The following is a 13,708-nucleotide window of genomic DNA, read 5'->3' on the forward strand; positions in this document are numbered from 1 at the left end:
TTTGCATCACCGAGAAAAGGTCGTTAAACACAAAACTAGCAGAGCTGAGCCCAGCAGTTGGGGGGGTGAGCTCAGGACTGAACACACCCCTCTCCCCACACTCTTCCTCTGAGTCCATTGTGGTCAGTGATCCTTCTTAGAAGGAAGCGCTTCTTCCTTGTTGAGGGGCCCTTCCCATCTTTGTATGTGTTGTTCACACCTCCATAACTCAGCCCTCAGCCCTTCCTGTATGCTCTTCTACCATGATAGCCTCATTTTGGAAAAAAAATGGCTGTTTTCCATAGTGTTTCCTTATGCATTAGGAATTTAACATGTCTTTTAAATTTATATCATTATTTTTATTAGCATTGCAATTGGTTTTCTTAGAGTACTCGTTATAAAATTGCATGGGTTTTGAGAGGTCTTCCCAGTCTTAATTCTTCTACAATCCCTGCTAGTTTTTTTATCATGCAATTTTGCATTTATTCCATTATAGCAGAGGCACCAGTACTTAAGCCAGTTTTTAAATTCCTCATTCACAGCTTTCTTTTTTCCAGGATAAATTACTCTAAACGTTGTAGTCTCTCACAGGAACTACTATTCATTCCTTTACAGATGCATCTTGTTTCAAGCCACAGATCAATATCTGAAAGGTCTGCAGTGAATATGATTGTTGTCGGCCCAACATTTCTTCCTTTGGGGAAAGATATCTCTTTAATTCCCTAAAAATCGTGTTCAGCTTGTGTGGAGCAGATGGGCTAAGCCCCATGGAGTGGTCACAGGATCTAGGACCAGTCAGTCAGAGTGCTTCATTCCCCTGAATGCAGGGACTGCTTCAGAGATGGGTGTATGACCTCAGCCAGGCCAGTCATCCCTCCCTCCAGGGACTTTTGCCAACACTGTTGGAAAAGACCCTGTTTACTGGGATTATGAATTCTATAGACCATGTAAGCCTAGAGCTTTCAGAGGCACCTTCCCACCAAATGGGGAGAGGCTATCAGAGAACCTAGTCGAGTAGCACTGAGAGATGGGAGGAGGGGAATGAGGTTGCATGTGAAGCCAACTGTATTCCTTGGATTTCCTGGTTACATGAGACAGTAAATTTCCTTTCATACTTACAGCCAAACATCCTGGCCAATACAAGCTGAACACAGATTAATTAAATTTGTTTGATAAGAGTAATTAGAAAAATCGAACTAAATACTCTAACAGGCAAGTAGAGCTTATTATTTAAAATAAACTTGGTGGATTACTTAATAAAGCCAAAAAAATCTACCTCATAACTTTTTCATCACGACTTTAGCTGCTTTTCTCTGAACCATCTCTCTTCCTGTAGAGAGGCAGAGCTCCCGAGGAAACACAGCGCACCTGGAAATGCTGGGCAGAGCGAAAGGGTGGCATCTTGACTTTTGCATTTCTTACTTTTGAGAACGTAGTATTTTTTCACTTTATGGTGACATATTTTTATTTTGTGGTCCTTGATGATTTCTATCCCTGCCCTTAATCAGGCTGTCTCTAGTCCAATTTATTGGTGCTGGTTTTGGTACTTAAGCATAAGCACTTCATTACACCCATTACTAACCTCATCTAAGTTTATGCTTTGAATTCTCTCATGTTTTCTGAAGCATCGGTAAACCCACTGAGCTGGAACTGTATAGAGCCTGAAAATACAACCCCTCTATTCTATTTTCCAAACCACTGAAAATGATAGTTGAAATGTGGGATACTGAAGCCTACCAGGGATGCTGCAAGCCCGCAGTGCACCTTTCTGCAAATTGGAAAAAGGTGCCTCTTCCTAGGGCAGATACAACTGTGGGCCAGTGCACATGGGATGGAGAGCAAGGGTAGGCTGGGTGTCCGACCCCACTCACGCCTGCAACTGAGCCTCACTGGGCAAAAGGTGACCTATCATTAATCATGTTACAAAGACCCTTTTCATCTTCTTGGGCTATGTGTGCACGAGCTAGGGTCTAGTGTGAGCCTTTTGTTGGGCACAACAGATAAAGGGCAGAGATTCAGGAGAACTGAGTAACAGCTTAGTGAAATGTTAAACTAAGAAAAAAACTTCAGAGTCAGAGAAATCTGAATTTATGGGGATAGTATACTGTATTTAAAAGTTTTGGAGTTGGACAGAAATGGACTGACTCCAGCGTGGCCACTAAGTAGGCCAGCTCCCTGAAACTCCGTTTTTAAAAAATCTGCAAAATAATGATAACACTATATTTCATAGAATCTAGACTATATCAATTGTAAGACCCTGTCTCATTACAGAGGTTTTTAAAATGAAAAAATGGCCAAGTGAATGGTCAAATGTTTTCCTGACTTCAGAGGTGTTAAGACTGCAAAAATTGTTTATATCAGACTCTATGACATATGGTAATATCCACTTTATAGGTAATGACTCTTCTCATTACCTATAGGATTATGAGGATTAAATTAGATAATGCGCTTGTCAAGTTCTTGACACGGCCCAGAGTCAGTGCTCAATGAAGCTGCTGTGGGTGTGATGGTTATTCAGAGTTGGTGACAAATGATAACAAAAGGATAGACCTGATAGAGGTCTTCACGGCCTAGCAAGACGATCTGGATATAATCTTTCCTTTACGCCAGGGTGAGATAGTAGAAGCCAATATGCACGAGGTAGGTCTAGAAGTAAACCTCAGAGGAAGATGAAAGTACAGAAAATGCACCACGGAAAATAATCCTATGTATTCTGCTGATGGAGACCCAGATCTGAGTAATGATTTTCCCAAATCCCAAATGTTCAGGAGATACATTTTTAAAAAGTGTACTGTTCAAATGGTGGGTTGGAGGTCCTTCTTTGAATGTGGAGTAGGAGAAAGAAAACTTCCAGAATGTTCTGTTCCCTTTTCCAGCGTTTCCTGCTCTCTGACAGCTACTCCTGTTACATTACCTGTGATTTCTGAAGTGATCACTGATTGGCTCCCCGGTGAAAACCCTTCTGTGCAACGACCTGTGATGGGCATTTTCCTTTAGGCCTGGAGGGGTCTGTGGAGGGCGAAGAGGTCCAAGACGTGTCAGTCAGACTCTTTCACCTGCCTCCACAGCAGCTGGTTCCTGAACTGGTCGAGGGTGGGCCTCAAGCCAAAGAACAGCCATTCATTGTCCTTTGTTGCCAAAGACAATGCTGCCAGTGGTGGCTCACTGATGAAAACCAACGCCAGGATTTTAATAAGTGAAAAATGGCCTGGTTTATGCCGCTGCTTTGGAAGCCGTCTGTTTCTTTCCCTACAGTTTGGGCTTTAATGGCATCTTTAGAGATATGATGAATGGAGGTGGGTATACATGAATATGTTCAAAACACAGCCCCATGTGATGGAAAGCAGCCTAAATGCTATTGTGTATGGGACAGGCAAATGCAATGAAAATGGCTCTCCTTTCTGAAACAAAGACACCGTTCTTTTTTGGGGGAGATCCTAAGTTGGTTATTTCTTCCATTTCTGATTTCAACTTGTTTCAACATCAGGACTGATGTAAATGGTGTACAGAGAAGGACAAGAAAGGAGTTTGTGGCAAGAGTTTAATCTACCTAGTTTGGGTTGGCTTGTTATAAGAAAAGGAAATAATATGGAAGTTTTGGTTGACTGATTATGCCATGTAAAAATTAGATATTATGGGGTCACTCCTGAATTAATAGCCTTTAGGGATTTTTAAGAATGAAATTCAAGCGGCAGCTCTAGATCACGATGTCAGAGAAAAAGCAAATCGCCTGAGAAGAGACAGTGGCAACCTGAACTCTAAGCATGTGGGCTGGCTGATGTGTAGATCACAAACACAGCTTCCATTTCCTCTCGGCAGGCCAATTACATGTGCACCCCCCAGCATCTCACTCCTGCCCCGAGGTCCAGAGGCAGGATGTGGCTCAGTTTGGGAGGGGAGCTGAGTCATCATCCCACGCAAGTCATGGTACATCTGTGCCACGCTCCCACCTCCTGACTCTTAGATTAATTAAAGGACTTGGAGGGGAATGCAAATTCCACTTGATTTAATTTCTCCCTAGGAAAAATGCACTCAGTAATGTCATAAATCTCTTGAAACCAGTTTCCTTCAAAGTTGCCTTGGAAATTTTAAATATGTGTACAAGTTCCACCTTGTACTTCCTTAATCTTAACCTTGTGTCTGAGATGCAGTGGTGGAGGGGCTACTCCCTGTGGTCAAGCACCAGGAGGGGCTTGTTGAGTAACAGGGCTGAGTCTCAGCGATCCACTGACCTAGGCCCTCCTTGGGTCAAGAGCACATTTGAAAGATGCTGGCCCCGGAGATGGGTCTTAGTCTACTATTTGCATAGAATGAAGTAAGAGTAACACTGCTTTTATTAGCACCACTGAACTAGCAGCCACTTTCTCGTTAGCAATAGATGTTTGAATTTTAACACTGGTATGAGCCCTACTTATTATTATCTAGAAAACAGAAAGGCCTACTTGCCCAGGGCTTCTTCTAGTATACCTGGATTCTTTGTGTGTAAATTACAGACACCCTCTCTGGAAGATCAATTACATCCCTCAGACCCTGGGCCCCTGCCTCTTGGGCAGCTTGTAGGGCAGCCACCAATTTGCCTAATCCCAAGAATGTGGCAAACTGGATTCATCAATGTATGTTTTCGCACCACAATTATGGTGAACTTAGAATTAGTTGTGACAACAACTCATTGTATTCAGAGAAAAACACTAAGTGTATTAGTATAGGCCACTGGTGCCTTCCATAGTTAGCATAGTTCATTAGCGTCGGAACAGTTTCATTTTGGTTTCGAGAGTTAGATCTTTTTCAAGAGCAAAACTTTATTATCACTTTCTGGGCAGAAACGGTTTATAAAAGGTCCTTCCCTCTTGTCTCCCCAGGGATGCAAACAGACCGTTAGGAGCTTCCAGTCAGACAATTCTGACAAGCCGGCTCTGGATCCACTTAAGCCTGCTTCCCCTTCCCTCACTATTGGTTTGGGTCACTGACCCCTTTGAGAATCAGAAAAACTATGGATATTATCTCTAGAAAAGTGCTCCTGACCTCCAATTTTTTTTTTTCATGCAGTATTAGGAGTTTTGAGAATTCACGCCAAGAAAGGAGTTTTACATAGGATTTTAAGAGAGACCAATTACACTGAAGTAGTTATCAAAATTAAAAAAATTTTTGTGATATAGAAATATCTATGTGCTTTTATATAAATGCATTAAATAACAAGATCTACTGGTAGTCTAATAACTCCTGTAATTTTGAAGTACTGATGAGTATAAAAGATATTTTATGATGTCTGCTAACTGTGCTGTGAAATGCAAATGTCTGTGATTTCCGCTGTGACAGGTGCTGCTACTTCTACTGTGGTCTGCTGCCAGCCTTCATCACTGGAGGGAGTGCTAAACTGAAGTTAGAGGTTAGTGAAAATAAAGATGCATTTTTCCTCCATCCAAGATCCTGGACCTTAAGTCAAGAATCTCAGAGACTCTGGAGATTCTTGGCCTGGTACTGGGCATGGCTCAGGGCTTGGCGGCCTCAACTCTTTCCACTCAGGCCACAGAAGAGAACGTGGGGCTCCCTGTTTCCCTAACTGAAGTGACCTGAGGCTATTGTGAGCTTCCATATTCTGTAGGAAAAGCCAAAAGGGACATTCATAGTGGCTTCCGTCCTATCCTCACTTATGAGAGGAGAAAGGTGAGGACAAGGGGGACACAGGGAGTCAGCTGTGACCAGGTAACTCCTGCTTTCCCTAGCACAGAGACGAAGCCACAGGGAAGCTGCAGCTTCGTGAAGCTGCCCCAGCCTGGGAGATGGGTCACCGTGTGTCTTCTAGCCTGGTGTGAAAGAAACATTTTCCTCTCACTTTGACAAAGATCTGAGGCATACTATTTTCGAGTTAGCCTGTTGCCTTAACCTCACGGGTCCAGGGATGCTCACTAAAGTGAGGGAGCCCTGCTGGGCAGCCTGTGCCCTGGGAAGGCACAGTGACTCATTCTTTCCTCTCATCCTCCAGGCGGCTTACTGAAATGGTGCTGAAAATTGCGCACCTGGGCCAAAAACAATAAGTATAAGCTGTGGGAGGTGTAAAAGTGTTCCATGGCACTCGAAAATGAGAAATGTCGCTATAATTGTACAGCTACGACCAGTTGGGCTACTGCTGGAAAACACCAGGAAAAGCAAAACTTTCTCATTCGGATGCTAGAGCTCAAGGCTGTACGAGGACGAAAAATTCAAGTTCTAGACGAAAGAAAGTGCTTCTCCTCATGGATGGTAGGAGAGATGACAAACTTCCAAGGAGAGGTGCTCTGAAAGCGGCTTCCTTGGCAGGGACCTCCTGAAACTCATCCTCACAGCTATTTGGAAGCACATCATGACCTGATTTTCACCAGGAAAATGGCCTGTGAAAGAGGCTCACAGAATATCATCTGCTTACCAATTTTAACTCTTGCTTCATTTATACTTTCTCCCAGGGCCTTTGCTTCGGAAAATCTGGAGGAAAAAAAAAAAAAGAAATGAGAGCTTAACCTTTTCTGTTCATCCTAAATTATGTTTTAAAAATAAGAGCTTTCCGAGAGGTCTCTAAAATAGTATAAAGCTTTATCAAAAGACATAAAAGAAAATTTAAATGAATGAAATATATTAGGCTTAAGAGTAGAGATAAAATTTGTATTCATTACTGGTATCGTGCATTTTTACTCCTCTCTCCAGCATAGAACTTCATTCTCATAGTCTCTGATTTATGTAGATTTATCAAATCTACTTTTGATTTCTAGTATTTTATGATACAAGGGAACCAGAGTAAAGCACGGCTGTAAGCCTTCTGTACTGTGCTCTGTTAATCACAGTGCCAAGATCTTAGAGTCAAAGAATCCTTAAAGAACATTTTTTTTTTTCTTATCCTTTTTTGTTTTCTGACCAGCAAACTATGGCTGGTCATGGCGCGGATGCATCCCAACACCAGTTTCTGTAAATCAAGCAGTATGGGACACAACCGTACCGATTCGTTTGTTTATTGTCTAAGGCTGCTCTCACACTGCAAAGGCAGGGTCGAGGGGCTGGGACAGAGACTATAGGGCCTGCAGAGCTGAAAATATTTACTATCTGGCTTTTTCCAGAAAGAATTTGCTTACTCCTGTTATATATGATGTTAAATCACATTTTGGACATACAAAAACAAGAAGAAAAAAATCCCTAATTATCCCCTACCCAGAAATACACTCATTTTGAGATCCATCCAGTCTTCTTTCTGGCCAGTTTTTACAGAGTTAAGATCATACCAATATATGATTTTTGTGCTTTGGGTGTTTTGTTTTTACTCAGCATTATTAGTCCTTCCCTATGTTATCAGAAACTTCTCCACTCTCTTAGATTGCTGCCCACTAGTCCACCAGATGCTGTGTTGAGTTTACTGAATGACTCCTATTTTCTAACAGGTATTCCTGAGATGCCCCCTGAGAGCCCAACCGTGCTGGAGAAGTGTAGGAAATGGCCTTTGTAAAAACCATACCATCCAGGCCCCTACACACAGCAGGCCCTTATGAAATGTCAATGCCCCATCCCCAAATCTTTCTGGATCTCAGTAAATCTCAGATGTCACATTGTTTCATCCATAAATGCTTTAGTCGAGCAGGAGTTTGTTAGAGGAAGTGGGGAGAAGAGGGCATTCCAGGCAGGGGAACAACATAAGCAAAGGCCAGAGTGCCCTGCAGCCTCCAGGCTCAGTGGAAAAGAGGCATGAATGATGTCACCGCTATTTTCTGAATGTGTCTGCTGGGCCTGAGATTGCAGACAGATGTTTCCAGGGAAGGGGACTAAATTTTCTCTTAGTGTTCGGTTTCTTGGGACTCCACCTCTGCCTGCTTATTAAGGGTGTTCAGGCTCATCACAGATGACATATGTCCCTTCCTCAGCTAGTGCCTGTCACCTTCCGGAGAGAAATGCAATCCCATTTGATGCCATGAAGACTGAATTCAGCTCAGCAAATATTCATATCATGTGTAGCTCACTGTGCTGGGCTCTGTGGGCTCATTCTGGCCTCTGTCCCCTGGGCAGACAGACTCTGAGGTCTGGTCCGGGCCACTCAGATGAGGACTATCTTCATACTTGAAGTTCTGCCAAGTGCGGGGCTCTAATTGTTTGGTGGTCGCTGCATCCATCCCCAATACCTAGGATTTCATGGGGTTTGATAGTCCTCAATTGCTCAATGAGTGGCCCCCCTTACTGCCTGTTCCAGAGCGTTCTGGAAGCTTTAGATTCTTGGGAATGAGGAAAACACAAGAACAGGGCTGCAAAGCTGCTGACATTCATGTCAATGCTGGAGGCAACCAGAGGAGAGCTGGAGGAGGGAAGATCCTGCAGGCAGAATGGGCCATCTCCGCAGCAGCCCGGCTCAGAGAAGCTCCGACAGGCCTGGAAGGGAGCCCCCCAGCTGGCCGGTGCCCACGTGTGCCTTAGGGGGCACGGCGAGGAGCCGCTTAGTGCTGCGGTCGACCGTCTCCGAAGAGCCGCCCCACACCCGGGCTGGCGGACACCACCGGGAGCCAGGAGCTGTTCCATGCTCTCCTCTGCAGCCCAGCGCGAACTCAAAAGGGCTTTCCCACTGAAGAGGTGCGGGCTGAGGGCCGCCCTGTCTCCGCCAGACCATTTTCCCTTCAGGCTGCAGTTGTCACTGCTCCGGACCACCTCACCCACGTGTTTTCCTGATCTCCGGTTGTCAAGACAAACCCTTGCCTAAGGAAGCACAGCCCTGAGGGGGAAGGAGGGGAGTAAGGGATGGCGGGAGAGATGAGAAAGAAGGTGCCCCCCCCCCCCGTACTTCTGCCCTGTTTCTCTTGCGCACCCTGCACCTCCACACCTCCCAGCCCAAGTCTCCCCCAGCCCCGCCCCCTCCCCTTCCTCCCGCCCCAGCCCGCGTTCTGATCTTCCCAAGCGGGAGCCTCCTGACTCCTGAGCTTCTAAAAGGGGCACATTCCCATTAGGGATGTGGTCCAGGTGGTTGAACCTGTGCTGACTTTCCCCAGGGGTGCTGCCCTCCTGGACAATATCTGAGGCTGCTGCGAGGAGGCTGGTGCCGGGGAGCCGCTGAGACTCAACCAGTACCACCTGTGAGCCCCTGAGGGTCTCCTACTCCCGGTGCCAAAACATTCCTATCGGGCAATCTCTGCGGGCTCCATCTGAGGAGCATATGGTGCTGGCGGCAGTTCCAGAGCGGGGCCCAGCAGACTGCTCTGCCCACCTGCCCGCGCAGAGAAAGCTCTACCTTGGGGCGAGGCCTGGGTTTGGAAGGGAGAAGGAACGCAGCGCTCTGGCTGCTCCTTCTCAAGCCTGGCTCCCTGTGACATCCAGCCCTCACCCACCCAACAGCACCCACTGTGCGCCAGGCTCTGTCCACAGAGTAGAAACAATGCTCTCCCGTTGGCTTCCACGTTACATCACCTCCGTGTTCTGCCCTCTCTCCCTGGCTGCTGCTTCTCAGTCTCCTGTTCAGGCTTTTCTTCTGCAGCCTGTTCCTTAGATGTTGGTGATGGTCAGGGTTTAGTCTTAGACCCTCTCCTCAAGCTACCTCTTCTCTCTGGGCATTCCATTCGTTCCACTCTAGGCAGTGCCTCCTCTAGGGATACCTCCCAGATCTCCATCTTGGCCCTGCTTTACTTCCTGACCCACTATCCAATTGCCCATTTGATGCCCTGCAGATAATTAAAACCCACAGGATGTAGAGCAGAACTGATGCCCTTCCCTGAAGACCTCCGTGCCTTCCTCCCATCCTTTCTCCTCTCGCTGCACAGCACCCACTCCTCCAGGTGCTCATGCCAGTAACCTGCACACCATCCTCTGCCCTGCTCCCCATTAGATCCTTCACTCAGCCCTGGAGTCTCGCCCATTCTACGTCCTCAGTACCTATCCTGACGTCCCACTGAGCTTCACCCTACTCCACCTGCCTTGGGAAGGAGCTGTCACTCTCCCCCAGACCACTTCAACGACTCCTTGCTCAGCTCCCTGCATTCATGCTGCCTGCCTTTGGGCTATTTCCTACCTTTCAGTCTTTCCTGTCTTCTGGTCTGGGGTGATTAACTTAATATGTTGATTATTCATAGAGTGAACAAACATCCAATTTTCTTCCCCATCAGAGAGAAAGACCGTTTGTCTGTATAGTCTGTACCTATGCCCTTTCTTTCCTCTGTTGACCTGTCCCTGACATGGTACTTTGGCTGCCTCTGTTATATTGTGATGAAGATCCACCTTTCATTTCCTTTACGCTTTTTAAAATTACCGAAATAGAAACTTTCATCCCATTTCCCCATCAGGATGGCTGCCCTCTTGTCTCCCATCGAGCGGTTCCTTCCCTGACTCTCAGGAAGCCGCTGTTGCATTCCCCTACTTCTAGGAAGCAGTTCTCACGCGGTTTTCTTGGCTGCTAAGGTTTCTCAAAGTCAATTTCAAATTGTCATTCTCAAGCCAAAAAGCAGTGTTTTCGAGTACCATTTTTGTGCCCAGCACTGTTTTAAAAAACTGTGGGAGGCTTAGAAGATTCTAATCTAATCTCTGCCCTCAGAGTTCATAATTCTTGTTCAGGAGACAAGGTGTAAATACAAAAAACAAATGGCAAAATAATAAAGGTTAAAACTGGAGTCTAACAGGAACCAGGGAACTCCTATTTGTCATGGACGTTATTTCCAGATGGTGCCACGAGATTTCTCGCCGCTCTCGGTCCAGTTTTCCCGTGGGCATTAGATTGCTGATCTATTCTCTATCCGAAGGATCCAACTGAGTGAAGGGGTGCTTTTCTTGGTTTAGTTCACATTATCAATGCCTTCGTTTCCAATTGCGGCTAATCTCCCCATTTATTTATTCTTTTTTTACTTAATGGGACTCAGTGACGGGGGATTCAGTTTGCATGAAAGATCTGCCACAAAAGAAAGTTAGCTGTGTGGTGCCTGGGCACTGGAATTTGCCAAGCATGGGGTTTCCAGCCTCTCTTCATCTTATTATATACTATGAGGATGAGTCATGCCTGAAAAATGTGGTGATTTTCAACTGCACTTATACTTGAATTGTCTTCTATTGAAAAATCCGGCTTAAGAATTGGCTCACGTGCTCTAGTTCACCGAAGGGTAAATATCCCATTAATGTGCAGCATCTTGTTTCTGTTGTCACAGGCAGGCAGCACAACTTTCTCCAGACTGGGGGCAGAGCTGAGATGCGCTAGAAGTTCCCTGTGGGGTAGCAAAGGGTGCCGGCAAGAAGGGGAAGAAATCGCTCCTACTAAGTAACACTGATGTCTGAGCCATTGATGGTCCCCTCTTGCATCTCTGCATCAGCCTTGCACTCTGAGGGAGCTGAGGGAATTCAAAGGGATCTGGGCCACCAATAGTCTCTATATTGGAGCTTAGAAGCTACTTGCCATTGGCTAACAAGGCTGAGCTGCACCAAGGTTCGTGTGTGGGGTCCTAAGCCCCTCTTTCGTGGACTTTTCCAACAGGATGGCTCAGCACCTGAGCCATCGGATGGCAGAGTTATTTGACGTGAGAAGCGGGGAATAAAGTGGGAGCCCAGGCCTGTGGGGCTTGGTGGCTTAGAATTACCAGAAAGGTAAGACTTTCTAAGAGGAAGTCTGCTAGAAGTAGGGTTAGGGAGCAGCAATTGAACGCCGCCCTGAGGAACACCCCTCTGGCACATGTCTGTATTCCCAGGACCGGTCAGTCCTCCCACAGATGGTCCACGTGATGCTCCTGGTCAGTAGAGGGAATGGGAGCAAATCTGTGGAAGGGATCAGGGTTACTGCAGACTGTTTCCTAAAGGGAGGCATGGAAGTCATGCTTTATTTTGATGTCTGCTATGGGAGCACTGGTTGTAGTTATTTGTTTTCATATAAAAACATTTCTCTTTGTCCTCTGCCATCGCAGTTATGAGCATGTAATATCTGATAATTGAATACTCTCCGTGAATGCAAAAAAGTTTCCAATCCTGAGAAAAGAGTAGGTCATGGCTTACTCTCCCCAGTACCAAATATTCCTTTAATAATTGGTAACATTGAACAGATGTAGACATTTTAAAAATGTGGGCTGGCCTCCTGACTTTTCATTTGATTTTAAAAGACTGATTTACTGCTGGGAAAACCTCTTCTCAGAGGAGAGCTTTGTGTGAATTTCATTAATTCCTTTGCTTCTTGGCCACAAGGAAGATGGGACCACCATTATTACCAGCCCATCCTGTGCGATTTAGATGTATTTGAACCCAAAAGCACATCTGTCCCGTGGGCTGTCAGAACTCTACTATTCTACTAGAGTTAAGCGAGCTCTGTATTGGAAGCCCACAACATCCTCATCTCTACCATCCCCTCAACCCACCCCCTGCCGGGAAAAGACCTAAACTCAAGGGTACAAGCCTGATCCTGGAGCCATGCCAATCTAGAACAAGAAGACAAAGTATTATGTTCTTCCTAAGCCAGTGGTTCTTCAACCTGAATGTGCAGAGGAGTCGCCTGGTAACTGGTTTAACCTGTGGAGTTTTGAGGCTTTCCTGCAGAGGTTCTGGGTCTCAAGGTCTCTGGACAAGGTCTCTGTCTGGCCAGTGGTTTTCAAACCTGGTGGCAGGTTGGAATCCTGAAACAAATGGATGCTCAGGCTCTACCTAATTCAGTGAGACTATCTGGGGAGTCAGGCCTAGGCTCTGGTAGCTTTTACAAGCTCCATGGGTCATTTTACTGTGAAGCAAGGGTTACGAGGCGCCCGTATAAGCTATGAAGCCAGAGGTGCGGACACAGCTGAGAGCTCCTCGGAAGTCACTGGACGAGGCAGCTGTCATCCAGCTTCATATGCTTGTCTCCAGACGAACAAGGTGTCCTGCTTCAACACATCCAACTGACTCTGCTGAAAATACATGGCCTGCACCAGGGAGAAGCACTGGAAAGTCTGTGAAACCCCTGGATTCACAGGCTGAAGTGTGGATGTGCATACTCCATTCCTCTGGGGACAGAGTCTTCAGCTTTCCCTAGATTCACTTTATCTTCTCCCCACCCCTTGGTTTACTCATCTATCACTCATATCCCATGTTGGGCTCCCATTCTGCTCCCCGCAGAGGCAGCCATTCTTACGGTCAAAGTAGGTGAAAGTATATTTTTTGTTCAGCTGTTTTTGTTTGCTTGGCATGCATCTGTTTATAATTTACATAAATCGTGTGTTCTTACTTAGCGCTGTCCTTGTTGGTACGTGTGCATTAATCCATCTCCCACCTGCCACATCCGACTCCCCAACATGCAGCCTGCACAGAGAGCTCCTCAGCATTCTATCTCTCGACTTCCCCAGGGATGATGCCCACAAGGTCTCCAGTGCTCCTCGGCCACAAACAGAGCTGCTGTGAACATCCTCATGTATGTCCCCTCCTGAATCCATGAGAACCTCTCGGGAGATACAGTCAGCCCTCTGGATCCGTGGGCGGAACCTGTGGATTTGGAGGCCCGACTGTACTACCCATTTTATATAAGGGACTTGAGCCTGAGCCAATTTTGGTAACTATGGGAGTCCTGAAACCAATCCCTATAGATACTGAGGCATGATGGCTGTAAACCCAGGAGGGGAACTGCTGGGTCATAGCGGGTGCAGACACCTCTTTGGTTAGGAGGGCTGCTCTGGCCTTCACTGAATTCCTAAAGTGATCTGGGATCCATGCCCCCCAAGTGCAAACGTCACTGGTCAACAGGCTGGGCTGGGCCCTCAATGCTGCTTGCCTTTCCTTTTTTATTTTTATTTTTTTTGCGGTA

At 46.2% G+C, this 13,708-nt stretch overlaps 1 protein-coding gene across 1 annotated transcript in view; it reads right to left on the minus strand.

Moving 5' to 3' along the window:
- KIF6 (kinesin family member 6) overlaps positions 1-13,708 on the minus strand; it is a gene marked incomplete at its 3' end in the record, with an annotated part of 371,372 nt that overhangs the window by 59,803 nt on the left and 297,861 nt on the right. Inside the window, exon 15 of the mRNA XM_082848404.1 lies at positions 6,383-6,438. Within this exon, the coding sequence (XP_082704530.1) occupies positions 6,383-6,438 (56 nt within the window). The remainder of the gene's footprint in view (positions 1-6,382; positions 6,439-13,708) is intronic.

The sequence above is a fragment of the Leucopleurus acutus genome (assembly GCF_964270905.1).
Source record: "Leucopleurus acutus genome assembly, chromosome: 10".
In the NCBI taxonomy this organism is placed as follows: domain Eukaryota; kingdom Metazoa; phylum Chordata; class Mammalia; order Artiodactyla; family Delphinidae; genus Leucopleurus; species Leucopleurus acutus.